General features: G+C 40.0%; 1 protein-coding gene across 11 annotated transcripts in view; it reads left to right on the plus strand.

Annotated features, from left to right (window-relative positions):
• TRIM9 (tripartite motif containing 9) overlaps positions 1 to 22,691 on the plus strand; it is a 260,580-nt gene that overhangs the window by 214,398 nt on the left and 23,491 nt on the right. For 8 of the 11 annotated variants that reach the window (XM_010341083.3, XM_074393939.1, XM_010341082.3 and 5 more), the window contains 3 exons: positions 11,037 to 11,147; positions 12,291 to 12,444; positions 20,277 to 20,434. In XM_010341083.3, the coding sequence (XP_010339385.1) occupies positions 11,037 to 11,147; positions 12,291 to 12,444; positions 20,277 to 20,434 (423 nt within the window). The remainder of the gene's footprint in view (positions 1 to 11,036; positions 11,148 to 12,290; positions 12,445 to 20,276; positions 20,435 to 22,691) is intronic. The other 3 variants (XM_074393934.1, XM_074393937.1, XM_074393940.1) reach the window with 1 other exon arrangement.

Here is a 22,691-nt window from a genome sequence, read left to right on the forward strand (position 1 = left end):
CCTCATGATCTGCCCACTTTGGCCTCCCAAAGTGCTGGGATTACAGGCATGAGCTACCGCATGCAGCCAACTCCAGGATTTCTATATGGGAGAGATATAAAGACAGCAATATGGCGTGAGGAGGGAATTTTTTGACAATTGCAAATGCACCATTTATTCCTATCAAAGAATGGCAGAAGGCATGAGAAGCCCCCTTGCCCTCCTGCTTCATGCTGCCTCTGCAGAACAGGACTGTGTGAAAATCAGTTAAGGACTATGATGTGGCTGCAGATGTCATTGCCCAGGAATGGCTTTCACACATCGCTGGGATGCCACATCGCATGACTGTGTCCTCATCCCTCCTCTGATGGTCCATCTGTGCTGGCTGGGCTGCCCCAGTGAGGCATGCGGATGCATGTGGGGGCTGCTGAGCAGAGGCAGCTGCCTGCCCTCATTCCACCCTGCCCAGCCTGGAGTTTCCTGCCCAGACCTTAAAGGACTGCAGAAACCAGAGACAGGTGGCTGGCTGTCCCCCACAGCAGCGGAGTTGTTCTGTCTTCTGTTTCAAGTGATTTGTTTCTCTGCTGTTTTCAGATGATTGTATCTGTCATTGCTTCCAAAAACAGCCACCAGTGCCACTCACACCATCATGACCACTGATACAGGCCTCCACGGCTCACTCACTCTCCTTCTCTCCCCCTGCCTTTTCCCTTTCTTGTCACTTTCATTGCTACTCAGATTTGTGAGAAAAGACTGGCCTTTTATAGACATCACTTGCCAAGCACAGTACTTCTTTCTATCTTTGTTGGCTAACCCATCACTCACTGTCCTGCAGGGATAATCTTATGTTCTTCCGCTTCCCTTTGGCTGAGTTGTATGAGGCCCTGCTTTTTACTGACAAAGAAAGGAGTTGTGTGTGTATTTTTCTGGCAACTCTGGCTCCTTGAGCAATCCAAAAAACTAGGGATGCTGGAAAGTGAGTGTGTATTTACAGAGTCTATAATCCTTCATGTCCATCTCTGAAAGCACTGATTGCCTGAACAGATTTAATAGTTCTGGTTTTGAGGTAAGATGGAACTAAGTGGTAAAGAGCCCATGTCTGGGATTAGAGGCTGGGGTGAGAGGACACTTTCTCACTTAATAGGTTTCTCACCTTAGGCAAGTCTCTGGCTCAAAAGTTTATTTCATCTGTGTGTAAAATAAAGCTTTAAGTGGTACCTCATAGGGCATTGCAAAGCACTTAGCAGGATCTTCAGTGTATATTACTATTATCATTGAGATCATTGAGAGAGAATGATTGGAAATATGGTTTCATTCAACACACTGAAGAAAAGTTTCCAGGGGCTTGTTTTCTATGATACCAGAGTTCATAGTGTAGAATTAGTCCATACACTGGTGTTATTATCCATAAACCTGGGAAATTCTTTAGTGGCATGAGTTCATAATTGATCACTGTATAAAACAGTTCACAAAGTTTGGTGAGCTTTTTTTTTTTTTTTTTTTTGAGATGGAGTTTTGCTAATGTTTCCCAGGCTGGAGTGCAATGGTGCAATCTTGGCTCACTGCAACCTCCTCCTCCTGGGTTAAAGTGATTCTCCTGCCTCAGCCTCCTGAGTAGCTGGGATTACAGGCATGTGCCACCACACCTGGATAATTCTGTATTTTTTTAGTAGAGACAGGGTTTCTCCATGTTGGTCAGGCTAATCTTGAACTCCCAACCTCTGATCTGCCCGCCTCGGCCTCCGAGTGCTGGGGTTACAGGCGTAAGCCACGACGCCTGGCTGGGTTAGCTATTTTTAAAAGCTAAAAAAAGTTTTGAGACATGTGCAGATATGGTCATATTTGAGGAAAACTGTTTGAAATGTAAATTATAGTTAATACTACTCTGTGGTTTGAAAAAATGCTGGGAGCCAAATATCTATTTTCAGAATATAGTGAACTAAAGCAAATGTCAGATAGCTACTGAGGGAAGAAGTGTTTTTGAGCTTCCAAGTAAAATGTGACTAACTCATATTTGGAACTACTTGGGCAATATTCCAACAATCAGCAGAGCATACTGGACCCCCGGGTGTTTTGTCTTGATCAGTCCGTTGAGTCAACATCCTTCCCAGGTCTGCTTTAGCTGAAGACATCCTGAAATTTCCTCACTATCTGTGCTTCTCACAGGGAAATTGTGATGATACTTAAACTAAATTGTGCCATTAATGAGATCTCTGCTTTCTTCAGAAACTTTACATATGCCACTTTTTCTTGATAAGCCCAAAGAATATCTGAAAATTATTTTTGTTTATGTAACATTCACAATTTGAAATAACTCTGAAATTGTCTTAAATATGCTCTCTCTAATATTTTAGAATAAATGCACACATTGAATAGCAAGAGGCGATATGTATTTTCTTGGTTACCTTTGAACTCTAAGATCCTCTGAAAGAAAAAAATGTTACAGTTATTCCAAATGATTCTGGAGAGAAGGTCTAGTTTTCAGTTTCCATGTATGGTTGGTAAATTTAACATACCAGTGTAATTACTCAGCAAGGATGCTAAGAGCTAATGATAAAGCTTACCATGTTATACAGTCTTCATATTAATATTTACTGAGGGCTTCTGTGTGCCAATTGTAGTTACCTGTAAAATGCTTGATTTTGAGAACTAGTGTAACATTTGAGTTTTGTTAGAATAATTGTAATTATTTTCACCATTATATTTGTTATTATTTACCACATATTGCATGTTATAATCCCATTATGTTTGCCAAAAATTAATTATATTGCATGTCATTAAGAACACAAATTTAAATTATGGATATTATTGGCATATGAACAGCATACTGCAGCTATTTTGCCATCGTTTTATGACAGGGAAATAATTCTTTGATTCAGATGAGAGAGAGGAAAGAAAGAAAGTGGGAGGGAGGGAGGAAGGGAAAAAGGAAGGAAAGAAGGAAAGAAAAAAGGAAGGGAGGGAGGGAGGGAAGGGGAGGAAGGAAGAAAGGAAGGCAGGCAGGCAGGTAGGCAATACCAGCTCACAAAAAAATTAAAAATAATGGTATATTATTTGACTGGCTACAGCCATTACTAGGAAGAAAAAGCAACTAATTTAAGCCAAGAACCACCTCAATCCCTAGAAAACTAACAGCAAAGAACTCAGTTATTCCATTACAGTGAAGACATTTGGAAAAATTCGGCACACTAGAACAACTCGAAGTGTTCAATTGCCCTCAGCAGAAGTCTATAGAAACCAATTCTAATCATTTAACCACAATTGTGATTGATTACAAGCCCATGATTAATGATAAATTCCTTTCAGAGTTTCATTTGGCATATTTTGCAGTCCTCTGCTTCCCACCATGTAGGAGCAAAAATCCCAAGAGGGTCTGTATGGGATAAGGTGCCCAGGCCACCCCTGGAATTACCAGGAAGCCCCATACGCAGCTGAAGGACTAGGTTAGGGGATACACCCCTGAACAGCCCCCTACTCACTTAGGCAATGTCAATGAAAGTCAGTCTCAGAACTTCCTTTGTACTCTTTGCCTCAGCCCAGATATGGGTGACACTTCTCACTTCCAAAAGGCACCTCACTCATACTTTGAGGAGGATGGAATAATCCACTATTTCTTACTACACGTCACATCCTATGCAACAACATACTGCTTCAGTCTTAACCGCAGCCACCTTCAGTGGTAAATGTTCTCCGGTGTGGTTGGGGCTACCCAGTATGCTTCTCTCTCTCTCTCAATGTCTTGAACGTCTTCTTTCATTAACTTCTCTGTACAAGGATGCGGTATTCTATACACTAAGATCATGCTTTGCATATTCCACTCAATGTTTATTGATAAGGCATTGGTGATAGTCACACTTGTAGAATAGAAATTTCACAACTTTACTGTTAAAAATCTCAAGGCATCTTAAAAACAGGTGTGTAGTTTATTTAATAGGTTTAAATAATCCTTCTCTTGATTAAAAACTCAAAGTGTCAGATTTGCCTTTGAAATGATTAGTTGCCAGTGTGGATAAACTAATAACATTAGTACAGAGGATGGTATCAAGAGAATAAGGCAAATATTTGGCTTAAACTATGGAGGAGAATGGTGGCATGTGAGAAATTTAAAATGCTCTTTAAGTTAAATGTTGTAAGTTTTATTGAATGTGACAGTGATATGGTAGATAACATTCTACTCTTGGAAAAAACATATTTCTTTAATACCAGAAAGATCTAACAGCCAAAGCACTTCACCTTTAATTCACGCAGTTCATTCAAAGCATCAGTTGGTCATCATGCTTTAGGACATGGCAGGACACAGAGAAACTCCCTCCTGATTAAAAGGACCCATGGAGAACAAATTCCTCAAGCTTGCATCTGAAAAGTACCATCAGTTCCCCATATCCATGGGTTTTGCATCCATGAATGCAACCAACAATGGATTGAAAATATTTGAAAACAAAAGTCTCTCCTGGAACACCTACAGACTATTTTCTTATTATTCCTTAAACCATCAGTCCCCAACCCCAGCTGGTGCCTTTTCAGCACCAGGGACCAGTTTCATAGAAGACAGTTGTCTTCCATGGAGTACAATTGTCTGCTCAGTATCTCTGGGGGATTGATTCCACAATTCCCTGTGGATACCAAAATCCACAGATGCACAAGTCCCTGATGTAAAATGGCATAGTTTCATGAATGTTATTATGTTAATAATAATAATATAATTTATGTTGTTAATAATAACAATGTTATTGTGTTAATAATATAGTGTTATTAATATCGTTATTAGAGATAGCTGCAGGGGGTGCTGGAGCAGGTGCGGGATGGTTTCAGGATGAAACTGTTGCACGTCAGATCATCAGGTATTAGATTCTCATAAGGAGCACATAACCTAGATCCCTTGCCTGCACGGTTCACAATAGGGCTCCTACTCCTATGAGAATCTAGTGCCGCTGCTGATCTGAAAGGAGGTGGCCCACTCCTCACCTCCTGTTGTGCAGTCCAGTTCCCAGCAGGCCATAGACCAGTGCTACTCCACAGCCCAGCGGGTAGGGACCCCTGCCCTGAACAATATACTGTAATACCTTTTACATTGTAATTAAGTATTACAAACAATCTAAAGATGATTTAAAGGATATAGAAGGATATGCATAGGCTATATGCCAGTAGTGTGCCATTTTATATCAGGGGCTTGAGCATCTTCTGATTTTGGCATCTGCAGGGAATCATGGAATCAATCCCCCACAGATACTGAGGAGATAACTGTATTGGACCTTAAACAAAAAGGATTAAAGGATGATCTTATGCTTAGCAGAAATTGTTTTAAACTATAATGGGAAGGCGTAGCTTATATTTAAGAAAGAACTTTTTGAAATAGTAGAGAAAGAAAGTTAGCATTCATTTAGGCGGCAGTTCGTTAGTGACATCTTGTCAAAACCTATAATGAGAGAGAGTACTATAGGAAAAAGCATTGGCAAGGTATGGTGGCTCACACCTGTAATCCCAGCGCTCTGGGTGGCCGAGGGAGGAGGATCACTTGAACCCAAGAGCAGCCTGGATGACCTGGAGAAGCCCCATCTCTACCAAAAATATACAGATTCGCCAGGTGTGGTGGCATGTGCCTGTAGTCCCAGCTACTAAGGAGACTGAGGTGGGAGGATCACTTGAGCCCAGGAGGTTGAGGCTGCAGTGAATTGTGAGTGTGCCACATCACTCCAGCCTGGGTGACAGAGACCCTGTCCAAAAAGAAAGAAAGGGATAGAGGGAAAGAAAGAGAGAGAGAGAGAGAGAGAGAGAGAGAGGAAAAAGAAAGAAAAAGAGGGAAGGAAGGAAGGAAAGGGAGGCAAAGAAAAAGGCATTTATTTAAAAAGCGTAAAGAAAATTTTTGAAAGAACCACATGTAAAATGTAGAGGTAAGCGGAGGTTAGGGAAGGTGTCAAGGTCATCATTTCATTAAAAATGAAATTCCCTTTAATGAGCCTCAGGTCTTGCTGCTGGTTGTGTCACTAGAACTGACTGGAGAAAGGAGATTCGCCTGTTAGTGATGGGAATGTCATTGAGGACAGGCAGGACAAAATTTTACCTGTGTATTGTGTACTCTCTCCTGGGTTGCTCTGTGCTACTGACAGTGTGTGAGAATTTAAAGGGACACAACAGTCCTTCAGACTCTCCTTTAACAAATAGATGACAGTGTTATATCCTGACCCAATAAATGACCTTTATAAATCTTCCACTTAACAAAATAAAACTGTTCCAATGATCGATAGGCATTTGCCATCCAGAACAGATGGTGGCTCTGCTGATAAAACTTTAAAAGCCTTTTCTGAAACTGTGGACTACAGATTAATTCACTGTCTGGTGGGAGCTGGTTTAGGCTTTAGTGCAGATGAAAGCAGGAAGACTGTCTCTTAGGCTCTATTTGTGTCATTCTGCAACTTGCACTGTCCCTGAGAAAAGGACCTCTTGAATCCAGCCCACTGCAAACATGATGCCAAGGGGTCCTCTGGCACATCAGAGCCAAAGCACAGAAATGTGTTATTCAAAGACAACAGTGAGGTGGCCTGGCTTCTGGGAATCATTTTCCATGAAAAACTCAATGTAGAAAGAAATCACCACAAAATGTGGTATAAGTAACACAGGTTGAAGAAGGTAGCAAGTAAGAGAGCTGATAAAGACAAGTAGAGAAAAAGTATTTATTCTCTTTAAAGATCTGATTCAAGATAATCTGGCTGATTTCTATAATGTGGGAAATCTTGCTAAATTAATTCAGAAATATAAGTTAATTACAGGGCACCAAAAATGCTTCTCTGGGAACCCTATAGTTTAATTTTAAGCAGTAATTTTTTATCACAGTCTGTTGTGATCATTGTGAATGACTGATTAAAATGTAAAAAGGTGGACTAAAATAAACTGTATCAAGAGTGAGGGCCAGGAACTCAGGAATACTGAGTCCTTCCAAGAAGCTTGAGTCATAGAATACAGGAGCCAACAGCAAACACCTGCTGAAACTCCCTAGTAATTTGGCAGTGCAACAATTAAGCTTCTTTACAGTCAGCAGAGAGCCCCAACACTCACAGCTCCTTCAGCACCCAATAAACCATACTTGATAAGGAAATTTATAGAAGCAAACATGGAATTTTATGAGGACTGAGTAATGTATTTATTTCAGTATATTAATGCATCATTGAACTGAATCCTCTGGAAAGGAAACACGATTCAGTCTATTTTATCTCAAAAGCAGACTGACTCTGGGTTATAGTGCTCAGATTCTATCTGTCCTTGTTATTCAGACTTCCAGTACTCATAGTCAAAAGGTAAGTGTCATTTGGATAATGAAATGATGACTATGGAGGTGTTTGCTACCTAGCAGCACCAATACACTGGCTACCAAAATATAAAAATGTCATCCTAATAACAAGTTAGTTCAGCCCCATACCACAGAGGGGAATAGTGTCTTAGCTGTAGGCCACTTCTCTTTAATTTTTAAATGTTTTACATGTGGAGTTTTTTTCTCCCCAAGAGATAGAATCCTAATCTTCCTGTTATTTTCTGAATAAAAAATAAAATAATTTGTACATATTGACCCCAGACCAACATATGGTGATGGTGGTTGTCAGACATACTGGATGTGAGAAGAAAATAAATCAACCAGCGAATTTAAATTCATTTCCCGCAAAATTCACAAAAGTAATCTTTCCATCAAAGTTTTTTCCTTTCACCAATGACAATAAAGAGATTTTTCATCCTACATTTTATTTTACTTCTTAATTATTATTAAAATTTAAAAAGCAATAACAAATCATCTGTCAGAGAATTGGGCAACCTGAATAGCCAAAACAGTCCTGAAAAAGAAGGACAAAGTTGAAGTTCTTATATTTGCTAACTTCAAAACTTATTACAAAGCTGCAGTCATGAAAATAGTGGATACTAGCATAAAGACCACAGTAACAGAATAGAATCCAAAAATAAACTCCTGCATACTTGCTCAAATGATTTTCCACAAGGCTGCCAAGATTATCCAATGGGGAAAAAAAGCAGTATTTTTAATAAATGGTGTGGGGAAAACTGGATATCCACATGCAAAGAAAAAAAAATGAAGTTAGACACTTACCTAACTTCATATCCAATAATTACCTTGTAATAGATCAAATAACTAAATATAAAATCTAAAACTGCAAAATCTTAGGAGAAAACACAGGAGAAAAGCTTTGGGACATTGAGCTTGGCAGTGATTTCACAGATATGACACCAAAAGCATAGGAAACAAAAGAAAATGTCGATAAGTTGAAATATTTATGTCTCAAAGGACGCAAGGAGTGAAAAGGCAACCCACACAACAGTATGAAATATTTGAAAATCGTATATCTGATAAGAGATTGATATCTGGAATATATAAAGAACTCCTACAACTCAGCAACAACAAACCCTAGTTTTAAAAATAGGCAAAGACCTGATTACCAGTGAGGCTACACAAATGGCCAATAAACACATGAAAATATACTCAGCATCACCAGCCATTAGGGAAATGCAAATCAAAACACAGCGAGATACCACTTTATACCTTCACAATGGCTATATTTTTAAAAATGTGAAAGTAATAAGTGTGGGTGAGGATGTGGAGACATTAGAACCCTTGTGCATTGCTGTGGGAATGTAAAATGGTATGGTTGCCATGGAAAACAGTATGGTGATTCCTGAAAAAATTAAATGTAGAATTACCACATGATCCAGCAACTCCACCTCAGGGTATAGTACCTCAAAGAAGTGAAAGCAGAGACTTACACAGATATCTGTACACTCGTGTTTATAGTAATTTTATTCACTGTAGTTGAAAATATTCATCAGTGGGTGAATGGATAAACAAAATGGAGTATACATACCTCAGAGTATTATTTGCTCTTAAGATGAAAATTTTGACACCTGCTGCAACATGGTTGAATCTCAGAGGCATTATGCCAAGTGAAATAAGCCGATCACAAAAGGACAAATGTTATATGATTCCACTTACGTAAGAGGTTCTTAGCATAGTGAAATTCATAAAGAAAGTAGAATGGTGGTTGCCAGGGGCTGGGAGGAAGGGGAGATGGAGACGTTGTTTAATGGGTTCAGAGTTTCAATTTGGGAAGATGAAAATGTTCTTGAGATGGATGGTAGTTATAGTTGCACAATAATGTGAAAGTACTTAATGCCATGGAATTATACACTTAAAGATGGTTAAAATGGAAAATGTCATGTTGCATATATTTTGCCACAATAAAATATTAGGAGTAAAAAATCAGAAATAATGAATACATGAGTTGTCAAAATATTAGATAGAAATTAAATGTCCAATAATAAGAGAACAGGAATGTTTAAACAAATTAAGATTACCCACTCAATAGGATATTTTTATAACCATTGATGGTGGCAACATGAAAAATGCCTGTGATACAGTATTAAGTTGGTGGAAAGGGAAGGTAAAATTGCCATACTGGTTCTAGAGAAAAACTAAAAAAAAATGTCAAAATACTTTTAAATTTTACATTAGAATGATAAGAGTATTTGCTTTTTTCATCTATTTCCTGCTTGTTTTGGAAAGTGGATGAAATAATTTTTAATGGAAAACAAATTTATAACCAAAAATGAAAAGAAGGGGCCGGGCGCGGTGGCTCAAGCCTGTAATCCCAGCACTTTGGGAGGCCGAGGCGGGTGGATCACGAGGTCGAAAGATCGAGACCATCCTGGTCAACATGGTGAAACCCCGTCTCTACTAAAAATACAAAAAAAAAAAAAACTAGCTGGGCGTGGTGGCGCGTGCCTGTAATCCCAGCTACTTAGGAGGCTGAGGCAGGAGAATTGCCTGAGCCCAGGAGGCGGAGGTTGCGGTGAGCCGAGATCACGCCATTGCACTCCAGCCTGGGTAACAAGAGCGAAACTCCGTCTCAAAAAAAAAAAAAAAAGGAACAAGGAACATTTTAAAATAATTATTAGAATCTCTTTTGGCTATAATCCATAAAATCCAAAATGCTAGATTTTTTAGGCTTTTGCAAAGTAGTATAAATATTGAGGATGTGAGTAATTATGGTTCCTGGAAACCCCTTCTTTAATTTTACCCTTCAAAAACCATTCAAAGACAGGTGCCGTGTAGTCCCAGCTACTTGGAAGCTGAGGCAGGAGGATTGCTTGAGCCCAGCAATTCAAGACCAGCTTGGGCAACATGGCAGGACCCCATCTTTGGAAATATATGAACATTCAAGATTTGGGTTACTGAGCAGAAGACACATATGATAAATACCTCTGAAGAGAAAACTTTTCAAGAAATATCATGTATTAATCACTAAGCACAGACAGCTTCTTAGAGACAGAAACTACTTGCTCAGAGAGAAGCCTATGTAGGTTAAAGCAGACTCAGAGCTTGGCAAATGAGCAGCCTTTACAACTGTTCTCCAAATGAGGCAGTGGCTTCACTGGGTTATTCTTAAAACTTAATTCTGCATCTGTCTTCTTTCTCCAGCTTGTCATTAGCTCATTGTCTCTCCCAAGCTCCACCTTGGCCCTCCAGGTCCCCCATCACCCACGCAAGGAAAAAGATGCAGAACAATTGACCATGGGGCCGTGGGGAGGGGCAGGAAGGGACAGGAATTGGGTTCAGATGGTGGTATCTGCTCTTTAAGGTTGAGGGTTCTGAAGGTGAACAGTGTCACAAGCACAGCTGCAGCCAAACTTGGGGGAGCTACAGCTCCTCTACAGACACCCAGAAAACTTCGCACAGCAGAGTCAGCTTCACAGAAAAGAGCAGGGCAAGGAGGAGCTTCAGAAGGTGTTCCTTGATGCTCCAAAGTCACCAGATCTAGGGTTCCAAAATCTATCTGCCTTCCCTTCTGATGGGTCCTGTTGTTACCAGTTTCCTTTGAGAATCTTACCCCATCTGTCTTCCAGTGCCCTTAGCCACAGCAGACATTGCCACAAAATAGTCTCATAAGTTTAGTTCCATTCCAGGATGGAATGGATTCTGGTTTGAAGAAGCTTTCCAATGGTCCAGTTTGCTTCTCTTCTGCCCTCTGCCATTTTGGACCATCCTGTTCTCTTTTTAATCCTAGGTGGTTCGAGATCAGATCTCTCACTGCACAGTGAAATTGCGCCAGACCACAGGTCTCATGGAGTACTGTTTGGAGGTGATTAAGGAAAATGATCCTAGTGGCTTTTTGCAGGTGAGAGTTAACTAGTTTCTCCTTCAGATTCTAAATTTCCCATAGGACATAATCTAGGATGCTTAAGTCAGATTTCCAACAGTCCTGGCTGGGCCTGGGTCCCTCGATAACAGAACCTACCTTCATACTGCAGTGTACATGGGAGTGCCTGCTAAATAAACTCCACTGACTACTTCTTGGAGGTCTCTGTCACCATGTACTACAAGTTGGAGAGATGCATGGGCTTTTGTTTGTTTGTTTGTTTGTTTGTTTATTTTGCTTCTTTTTATTCTTGTGTTTAATCATGAAAACATAATTCTCTGTAAGTTCTTTCAAAGTGGAGTTATTGCCTTGCCTAAGAATTCAGTCCTTATTTATTAATGTCTCTTGGACAGTTGTGTCAGATGTCTAAATGTCAAGTGCATAAGATGTTTACCTTCTTGATACCTCCTACTGGCCAGAAAGTCAGTGATTTCTCAAATACAGAGATTTCTCATTCCTCAGTGTTAATTGTTTAAGTGAGATGCTGTATAAGCTGGATTTTACTTAAGCTTTGATCCCAGTGATAAGGAACCTTTTGTTGAGGAACATGTAAATCTCTTCCAAGTCACATTCTACTAAACTAGTCACAAGTGACAGAGGGAGATTGAATATAAAAAATGAAAGAACTTCTATCAAAGAACACAGTGATAATCACATGAAGATGATATGCTAAAATGTGAGAAATTCCATATGCACCCTCACTAAACCATGTTATGAAATTCATTTCCAAGTTTTGATAGGATGCCCACACTTTAAATTAGAAGGGTTGAGCTATTGATTCTAATAGAAATTAACTAGTTTCTAACATATTGCTCTTTAAAGTTGTTGACATTTAGTAAATCTGTCATAAATAGCATGATCATATATTCAGATTTGTCTTTTAGATCAGTTAACACCTGCTAATTATTTATAGTGCCCCCTGACTCACAAAAGTGTTCAGATTTGCTTGATATCATGGATCACCCTAGTCTCAGTGGGGTCTTCCTCACCAACTGCACTGAGACAGTCAGGGTATGAGTCCCAAGGCAGTTTGGGAGTAATGCTCCTGACAGCCAAGGAGCAGCGCTGTGTTTTGAGTGTGGTGGTGTATTTCTTAGGCTATGGTCTTTTTGATCTGATTAGATTTCTGACGCCCTCATAAGGAGAGTGCACCTGACTGAGGATCAGTGGGGTAAAGGCACACTCACTCCAAGGATGACCACGGACTTTGACTTGAGTCTGGACAACAGCCCTCTGCTGCAATCCATCCACCAGCTCGACTTCGTGCAGGTGAAAGGTATGTCCTTGCATCTTCCGAGTCAGAGAGCAACATCCTGAGTGGATGCTGGTGCTTGAAGCAGGATCAGTACCCCTTTGGCTAATGTGACAATAATCTGGAGTGGCTCCTAACTTATCATGTAATGAAAATGTCCCCTTATAAATGTGTGACCTACCTTTCAGCAAGCTGGATAAGTTCAGATCAACTCAATGCTTGCCTCTTTGAGAGTCTTACAGACTTCAAGTACTCAGCACCATAGAACAGCTGACCTGAAAAGAGGAAGGCAGAGAGAGCAAAAGATCATCACAACACATAAATAAAATCTTGGCATAGAAAGTAATCCAGAAATATTGATATAAATCAGGGGAGTCCAGAATTGAAATGACTGCTTCCACATGGGTAGAGATAGTGAGCAAATGGCTGAGCATGGGTCAGTGGGAATTTGAGAGGATCACAGTTGGCCTGCCAATACTGGCAGAAAAATGCAAGCCCGGAAGGAAAATGGAAATTTGATATAATACACTTTAAAATTGGATTACGTGATTAAGGGATATGGCAAGGTGTCTCTGAGATTTTGGGTAGGGACTGAAAATATTTTAAGGAAAATGACTCTTTCAAAGAAAAATAACAACTCAAGCCAACCATGCAACAACATAACAACATTCTTATGGCAGTGTAATACCCATTTGAAGAATATTTCTTTTGAACTTTTTGTTTTGAAATACACAAGAAGTTACAAAAATAGTAAGAAGTTTCGTCTACCCTTTACCCAGCTTCCCTTGATGGTTACATCTTGTAGCTATAATATACCAAAACCAAGAAGCTGACACTGAACAGTGTGTGTATATAATTCTATGCCCTCTTATCCTATGTACAAATTCATATAATCAGCACTGCATCGGGATACAGAACTGTTTAATGACTACAAAGATCTCCCTTCTGCCACCCTGTTAAAGTCATACCCTCCCCTCCATCACCTCTAATCTCAGGAAATCCCTAATCTTTTCTGCATCCTTATAATTTTGTCATTTGCAGATTTTTTAGATTGAAATTGATTTGCTCTTTGCAACTCCTAATTTACGCATCCACATAGTAAATGACTCTTAGCATTCAGTGCTTTAAAAGTTTTGTTTCTTAAGAAAAAGCTACCTGCATCCTTTTATGAAAGAGAATTATATAAGCCAGCAAGCTTTAGGGCTGTCTACTTAGGGTCCACATCATGCAGTTAAATGCATTCCAGTACTTGGTACCAGTACATCTCCCAACTTTTTAATGAATTTTTGCTCTCTTTTATTTTCAACTTGCTCTCTCTCTCTCTCTTTCATTTAATATGTGTTGCTTTGGGAAGAAGCCTTCATAAATTTTTAAGTTGTGTATAGATTGGAAATAAGTATGCTTTGTTACAGTAAGAAAAATGTTTAGCATTTATTGAGTGCTAACCAAACCAGACATTCTCCCAAGTGTTTTACATATAACTCATTTTATTCTTGTAACCCTAGTAGACAGCTGAAGAAACTGAGGCACAGAAAGACTGGGTTACTTTCCTGAGCTCACACAGCTATTGAGTGGCAAGGTCAGGATTCAAAGTCAGGGAACATGGCTAGTGAACCAACTCCTACAACTTCTAGTTGGTGCTATAAAGCTAGTGCCACACTGAGCAGCTTCTTCAAGAGATAAGTAAATTCATCTCTTATTATTAACAAATCCACATTTTTGTTGTAGCAATTCTTTCTTGCTGTTTAAAAAAATATTTTTAATACCAATGTGGTAGCCTATAAGATAAACCTCTCCTAAACAAAATATAGAGCCCCAGATAAATCCCCCTGGATCAGCCTCTCTCTCTGTTCCCAATTCTTTCAATGACATAAAAATCACTGAAAGGTATGTCACAAGTAGCTTGGAGGAAAAAATATGTCACAAAAGAGCAAAGAAAAGCTTTTGGTGGAAGAGGAAAAAATAAGCTAACCCAATTAGCCTTGGTGAGGGGGCAGGAGGAAGGGGCAGTTAGAGGGTAAAAGCCTCAGGGCTTTGAAATGCTTTAATCAGCTGTCAAAACCCTCTCCTCCCCCATTCATTGGCCTTCTGAGTCATGTCCATCTGCCCGTGTTGGAGTCCAGGCCAGTTGGCAGGATGGTGAAGACTGAGCTGGAGTGAACAGCTCTTCACTGGGTATGGGGACTGCGAGTTCATGCTCTCTGCATCACAGACCACATTTCTAAAGCACTGTCACTTGGCCACTTAGGACTGCACACAAAAGTAAGAGGGACAAGGCTGTTTGTCCAGTCTGTTCAAGTCTGCACACACAGCAGAGAATACCAAGTATTCTCAGGACCAAAACACAGAACCTCTCCCAGCATAAATCCATCTGAAACCACACAAAACCAGAACAACTATTCATGAAGTTAACGTAACAGGCCATTTGGTATAATACTGGATTACAGTCTTCCATTTTCATTTTCTTTTTAAGGCTTTGTCTAATTTAATTTACTTCTGATTATTATCACTCTGCCTGACTAATTTATATGCTTTGCTTTGTGCTCATTGAGTTTAATTAATTCAGTGAGAGCCCAGTCTTCTTTAGAATCTGAATAATTTTCATCTGTCAGATGCTTGTGATGGAAAGAAAAAGTGAAAGGTCATGACACAATAGAACTTGACTGGCTGTAGCTGACTTCTATTGGCCTCTGTAATATCTGTTAATATATACACAACTCTTCCTGTGGTAGTGTTAGTCTTTTCATTTTTTAAAGATATTCTTAGTTTAATAAACTGCACTTTAACAAGTTGTCAGTAAAAAATACGTCAAAAAACTGCACCTCAAAAAAAGAAGTAGCATTTGGAGTGGTGCTAAAGTAATCAATCCATTGTGAAACTAACAATACATGCATGTAATTCAATATAGATTTTCTTTCCTTCCTTCCTTCCTTCCTTCCTTCTTTCTTTCTTTTGAGACAGAGTCTCGCTCTGTCACCAGGCTGAAATGAATGCAGTGGCCCAATCTCGGCTCACTGCAACCTCTGCCTTCCCAGTTCAAACGATTCTCCTGCCTCAGCCTCCTGAGTAGCTGGCATTACAGGTGCGCGCCATCAAACCTGGATAATTTTTGTATTTTTAGTAGAGATGGGGGTTTCACCATGTTGGTCAAGGCTGGTCTCAAACTCCTGACCTCGTGATCTGCCCACCTCGGCCTCCCAAAGTGCTGGGATTACAGGCCTGAGCCACCGTGCCCAGCCTCAATATGTATTTTCTAATTTTGCTAAGTTAGTTACAGGAGGAAGTTAAAATATTTTCAAATATATTTAAAGTATGCATTTAAAGTTCTGACTCAAAATGATAACTAATACATCAGTTTACTTCTTCACTCAGAATTTTATCAAACATCTCTGGTTTCAAAAGCTCATCAGAGATGCCATTGTTGTTGTTGATACTGAAGAAAGTAGGTCTGCAGTTGGCTTTTGCATATTTACAGTCAGAACAGCTACTATTCCGTGAGAATGCACTGTCTAAAGTTGTGTTCTCTTATTAGCTAAGGATTTCACTGGCCTGTTCTGATTCTACACCACCCTCAAACAATAGAGATCTATTTGGAGAAGGCTGGTAACTTTTTTCAAATATCCCTAAATTGTAATGCATGCGTTCTGGTTGTATTTTGATTAGAAAATCATCTCTGTCTTTCCATTGGGAGTGGCGTTTGATCTTTCAGACCTTTCTTTTATAGAAAACAACATACTAAGCTTTGTCTTCTATTTTTATTGGAGAGTAATTAAAAAACATTTTTCCACTTAATTCTAAGGTTGTGTAATCAGCTCTTTCCCAGGTCACAGGAAGGAAATTTTAAATCTTTTCATAGTCAGCCAAGGGCTTTACTGTTTGGTTGAGCAGAGATATTTAGATACCTACTTCCTCCACCAATAAATATTAACCCAGAATTGTCTAAGTACACAGAGAATCCCAAGATGGTACTGAAATGAAATGCCAGTTTGTTCATTCTGAACCAGGACAAAACAGTGACCTAATAGGCCACCAAGCCTTTTTAGCTCTCAGACCATTAGCTGTTAATCCCTTTAAGTGCCTCTACTCACCTAAGGGTGTATTTATTTTTATTGACTCAAGTTGAATGTAAGAGCCCTGAGTATGCACCAAGGTCATGGGCAAGAACAGTGTGATCTGAATAGAATCTCCTATAAACCATAGGGGGAAAGCTGCCAGAGGGTTAGCGGGGATGGAATGAGCACACACACTTGCATGTAATCTGTTCATGCTGATAGTTAGCCTGAAATGCATGGACTTAAAACATGCGTTCAGGGTTATCTTTAACAGTGTACCACTAATAGCTTTCCAGAAACGGCTTGTAGTTCTGCTGAAGCCTAAGCTTTCCTCAGATGCCATTTGTATTGTTCTGCCACCGTGAAGGGGAATGACAGTCTACAAATGAACCTTCAGAGAAGATAATGCAGTAAAATTGCCTTCCCAGCCACCATAGTTGTGAAGGTGAAATTTTCATTTGGGGAATCTTTATTGCTCACCTTGTAGGAAACAGAAAGAAACTTTGGGAATTAGACATGGAGACTTTACTCCGCTACACTGTTTCTAAACACCAGACTGGAGAGGGGCAGTGTGATGCCATGCTAAGCACACAAGCCCTGGAGCTAGGCTGCTTGGCATCAGATGCCAGTCCTGCCACTTACGAGCTGTAAAAGCTTACTGTATTTCCATTTCCTCAGCGGCAAAATAAAGATAATAACAATACCCTCTCTGTAGGATTGTTGTGAAAATTAAATGAGTGAGTATCTGTAAACCTCTTACCACACTGTCTGGCATTCAGTAAAGTGCTTGAAAGCATTGCTTATGATTAGTGTTCCCTTTTGAGATTGGGAGCCCAGCTTCTCTTCACACTTATCCCTGCCACCCACCTGTGCACTTTCACAGAGGAACTCTAGATGGTTGTGAGTGCTCCCAATCTGAAAGATTGGAGAAGAAAATTAAACAAATAAAGAAAATGTGCAATCAAATTGGAAATTGAGTGGCCTTAAAAAGGGAGGACATTTGAAAACCTTGGTATAAGAAGCCGCTACTGGAAATTTTAATTTTGAGCCACAGCTCTGCCAGACCTCTTTAAGGAAGTCGGTAAGAATAGCTGCCCCCTTGTATTTTAAGAGGAGAATTTTTAGCCTAAAGGTTGATTTTTACAGGCTAAAAGAAAGATAAATGCTAGAACCCTGATCAGGTCAGGAAAAATTCGTTCTTAAGGAAAAAACAAAAGCTGCCTCAGAATGATCATGAAAGTGTAAAGATCCAATTAGCTATGACAGCCCCAATAACAGGAGTCTCAATAAAACACAATGCTCTTTCTTAGATTTCAGTCCAGGAACTCTAATGCTATCCTTTTCCAAATGATAAAAGATAGATTAATTGGAAAATACTTTGCATTTCTAGTAAGCCATGCATTTTGTGCCTAATGAAGTTAAATAGGATAATATAACACCCCCATAAAATCTCTTTTTCTAGAATGTCAGCCTGAGTCTCTGCTAATGAGGCTGTAATTTTGCCACATTTGCCTTTTATATACAACATCGCTGGGGATAAATAAGGAAAAAGGAAAACTAATTCTCAGCACATGGAGGAATAGATTTAGGCAGATGCAAATATCTCTGGGTTAATTCTGTCTTTTTTTTCCTCTCCACTCCCTTTGCTTTTTTGTCCATTTGCTAATTTGTCTAAATCTGGGACAATATCAAGATCTGAAGATTATTGAGAGTCTAGACTTTTTTTTTTTTAATCCTTCTGGTCTTTAAAACTGTATCCACCAAGGACTTATAAATTAAGTTCTGATGTTTTAATTACCCATGACATCATGTATTTCAGTTACTCTTTTAATTATTCCTGTGTCTACACAGGTACATTTGAGTTTCTTATTAGAGGCATTGTAAGCATTTGCTTGATTTCAGTTGAAACCATCTGTGATCTTGTTCGTTGATTTTTGTGACTGATAAAATGTAGACTTGCTTGAAACATGGACAAAGGGAAAAAGAAAGACTAATATGGAGCTAATGAAATATAAGAGTCTAAGGCATTGTTTCATGGTAGGTGCTAACTAATAAGGACAGTTAAGAATAAATATCCCCCAAGGGGAATCATTCATGTCTCTATAAGCCCTTTAAAGAATGGTTTGTCTAAACCTGCTGTATTTTTCTTCCACAGTAAATATGTTTAAAATGTATTTTAATAAAGAAAACCAATTTTAAATTAAAAGGTAGGTCCCTAGTAGTTAAAATGACCTAAAGTTAATCCTCCAGTTATAACTTCTGGATAATGCCTATTTATGTCTAGATATTCTCATTAGAAGGAGTTGTGTTCTGTGTCCTTCTTTTCCAACCAGTCCTATGGTTTATTTACTGAGCAAGACAATGAATTTATGTCCTTTCCTCCAAATCCGGATTTCTGGGGCTTCTGACACTACAGTAGCCATAGCTGTTTGGTAAGATTTTATCTAAACCCTGTGCCATTGAGACTTAAAACATGATTTCTTCTCCTAAACCGATTGCCTCCAATTTTAACAGGCACTAATTTTGATTTAGCTATGTTCAATTGAGTAGCTTAGACATGGCTTTATTGTAATATCTCACAGTTTTTTCTTAAGTATAAGACAATTGACCAGCCTCACCTTCTCATTTCTTATGTTACAGTCACTGCTTTTGTTTTCTAGGTTATCCACCATAGAACCTGTTTTCTAAACTGCTGTAAAATTAAACACTGTTTTGGTTGGGATGACTGACAAGGCATTGATTTAATTCAGTGCACAAGACACAGAGTCCAATTTTGGTACAGCATACCAGGTGTTCCATGATGAACAATTTGTGCACGAAATTGAATCAATGCCCAAGCTGTTCGTTCCGCTTATTAAAGTGCTAAAGTAATAGCAATAACAAATCAATGTTTTGGTGCTGACAAAATCTTTTCAACAGTTGGTAAAATCATGGTTCCAAGCTACTTACATTGAGTTTAAATATGAAGAACTGGATTATTCAGTAACTAATATTTCTGGGATTACTCAGTAACTAAAACATGGTTCCCAGCTACATATATTGAGTTTACATATGAAGAACTGGGATTTTTCAGTAACTAATTATTCAGTAACTAAATAATATTATTTGGTTACTAATATTCAGTAGCACTAATATAACTAATGTGTCTGAAGGCTGAACTAATTAGCAGTTTTAAGTACTGGAAAAGAGTCACAGTATAAAATGTCCAAGGGGGTGTTGCAACTTGTAGCAGCGTGACATACTCTCACGTGGCTGCAAAGACATCTTGAGCCTCCTTGTCATGCTTTAGGCCCCCAGGCCACATCCCTCATGATTCCCAGGCCACGTCCCTAATGATTGCCAGCCTCACAGTTGGGTGTTCTATATCTGAAAATGAATAGACCTGACCTAGTGCTGTTTTTGAGGTATCCCTACCTTGAGAGAATGATGTCAGGTGTCTCAGAAGTTTTGAAACGATGAGATCACTGTTTGTGATCTCACTTGGAACCATGTAAAACATTTCCTTTAGGGAAGATGTCTTCAGTGCTCAAGGGGGTGAGAACAGAGCAGTTCTGTGAATACACCTGTCTCTCCTCCAACAGCAACAGCGAAGGTGGAAAGGGCCACAGTATGCTTAGAAAAAGGCCTCACATTCAGGAGCCAGTCTGACTCCCGGGGACTCTGTGAAGGATCCTGTTCAGTTCTCCTGTGCACCCCAGGCTAGCTACTTCTAACCACGTGTTTATCAGGGGGATGTTTGTCATTCTAAGGTACTGGAATATCTGCAGCTTAACAGAAGCCAGAGTTACACTAATTTCTGTTTAGCTTCCTCTCCAGTCCCAGCAACCCCTATCCTACAGCTGGAGGAATGTTGTACCCACAACAACAGCGCTACGTTGTCCTGGAAACAGCCACCTCTGTCCACGGTGCCCGCCGATGGATACATTCTGGAGCTGGATGACGGCAACGGTGGTCAGTTCCGGGTCAGTAGAGAGCCCACTACTTACTTGTTAACCCAAACCAGTGACTCTCTCAAAGGTCCTGCCGAGATGTCTTAGGGCTGCCTTCCCCTCTCTCCCGGTGACAGGCCATCCTGGCAAGGCCTGCCTGCCCTTAATGGAAACCTGCTTTTTCCCTGTACCATGAAGGTAGATGGAGCAGTCTCTGAAACTGCCCTACCCTTCTTAAGAGACAGGACATGCCATACTAGAGTCAGACTGTCTGTATTCAAGTTGGTCTTCTCCACCTTAGCTGTGTGGACATTGCCTAATTATCACCCCTTTGAGTCTTCAGGTTCTCATTTATTAATGAGAGGGATGATAACAATGGTGTGAGTCTCATGCCTTGTTGCTAAGAGTCCATTAGATAATCCATATAAAATTCTTAGCATGCTGCCTAGAACATGGCCAGAGTGCATTATTAGCTAATATTATTACCATCATTGCCTGTTGCTAATAATATAATTAACCATTGTCCAAGATTTATTTCTACAATCCACAGCTTCTAATGTCTTTGACTGGCATTCCTGTTAATGGACATGATCTCCTGTTATAGCTGCCCTAGTCTAAGAAGTCTTTCTAGCAAAGGTTTCCCCAGTCTACGGTTTTCTTCTGGGCCTTTCACTAGATAGAACTGGTGCCAGAAGATTGTTACCTCCCCAAGGCAAGGGAGCCCTAACCCCATTGAGAAGCTCATGCTGCCCCCTGAAGGTAGGACAGGATGGCCTCCTGGTAAGACACGGCCGTGGTGCCTCCCATGTGCCACTGCCTGTTGGCGTGTGTCTGCTTCTCTCTCATACAGAACTTCATTCCCGGCCATCCTCTCCCTGCCGCCCTACTTTCCATCCGCTCCACCCTCGTTTTGCCTGGGAGTTCTGATGCTTGGAGCTTCCCGAGGGAGCAGCCCTTCTGGAGACTGAGGCCAGTTCTTTCACTGATGAAGAGACCACTGTCTAAAAAAATTTCGGGCCTGTGAAGGTGAAGCTTTTTTCTGGCCATCAATGGCCAAACCTGGGCCACTAGCTTTCAAGAGCGAAGACTCTCAAGGCCCCCGTTTCCTGAGTGTGTTTTTGATCCCCCACTAGGTTTAAGTACTTGAGAGCGGGGACTGTGTCTTCTACAATTCTCCTTAAGAACAAAAGTTCTCTCTTTTGATAGAAAAGCCTTATTTACATATATGTTGATTTATTGGCATGACAAAATCTAATTTCTTTCTTTCCAAGATAAGGGCCTCAGGTTCCATTTCATGTCCTTTGCTGTGTGTGTGTCTGTGTGTCTGTGTGTGTGTCTGTGTGTGTGTGTGTATATAAAATCCTATTTGTCAGTTTCTCATTCCTGACTTTGCCTTTTCAGTTCCTGTGTCATTTTCAGGGCCTTTCTTTTCCATTTATTATCTTATTTTTCTCCTGGGAAAGAAACTCTCCTGCTTTTCTGAATTCTTTAGATAAATTAATTCTCTTAGTCTGTCTTGTCTTTTTCCTCGACTCCAAGTGCAGTCCTCCCCCAGCAGCACTGGCTTCACCTGGGAACTTGTTAAAAACGCAAAATCCCAAACTCCACCCCAGACAGCTGCTGGATCAGCAACTGCATTTATTTAAGATCCTCGGGTGATTCATGCGCATGTAAAGTTTGAGAAGCACTGAATGAGAGCGCATAAGATTCCAATTTTTGTTATTCCAGCAGGAGTAATGAACTGAAGAGGGATCCAAGACCCCCGTCTTCTTGGTATCCTACCAGAGAGTTGTCATTTTAAGGCTGTGCTTTGAATGCAAATTATTTTTATTCATTACGTCAGCATAATTTTGCCATGTGTACAGCTGAAGAGGGTGGCAAATGCCTAACCTATGCTAAAGATGCATTATGCTAGGATTTATTTTAAGCCTTTGAAATGTCATTCTTCCTCCTTTCCATTTCCTCCCCCTTCCCTCTGTACAGTGATGAAAGCCTGTCCCCCTGTGGCTTGGCATGTAATCTTTGTGACAGTTCCTGAAGTTTTCAGCCGAGTTCTAAACACAGGATTGAGACTACCTTCCTGTTCTCATGGTTTCAGGCATGTTTTTTACAAACCATATTGATGGAGAAGGAACTTAGTAGGGGTCATATACTGTGTCAATGCCAAGTTAATAGGTGTAATCTGAACTATAAACACTCAGTTTTGTTTTTTTAAGCCCTCGCTGCTAATAACTGCCATTCATTAGGCCGCCTGGCCCATGCTGAGCACAAGGCATAATGCTAATCTGCG

This window comes from Saimiri boliviensis, chromosome 2 (assembly GCF_048565385.1).
Source record: "Saimiri boliviensis isolate mSaiBol1 chromosome 2, mSaiBol1.pri, whole genome shotgun sequence".
Classification (NCBI taxonomy): Eukaryota; Metazoa; Chordata; class Mammalia; order Primates; family Cebidae; genus Saimiri; species Saimiri boliviensis.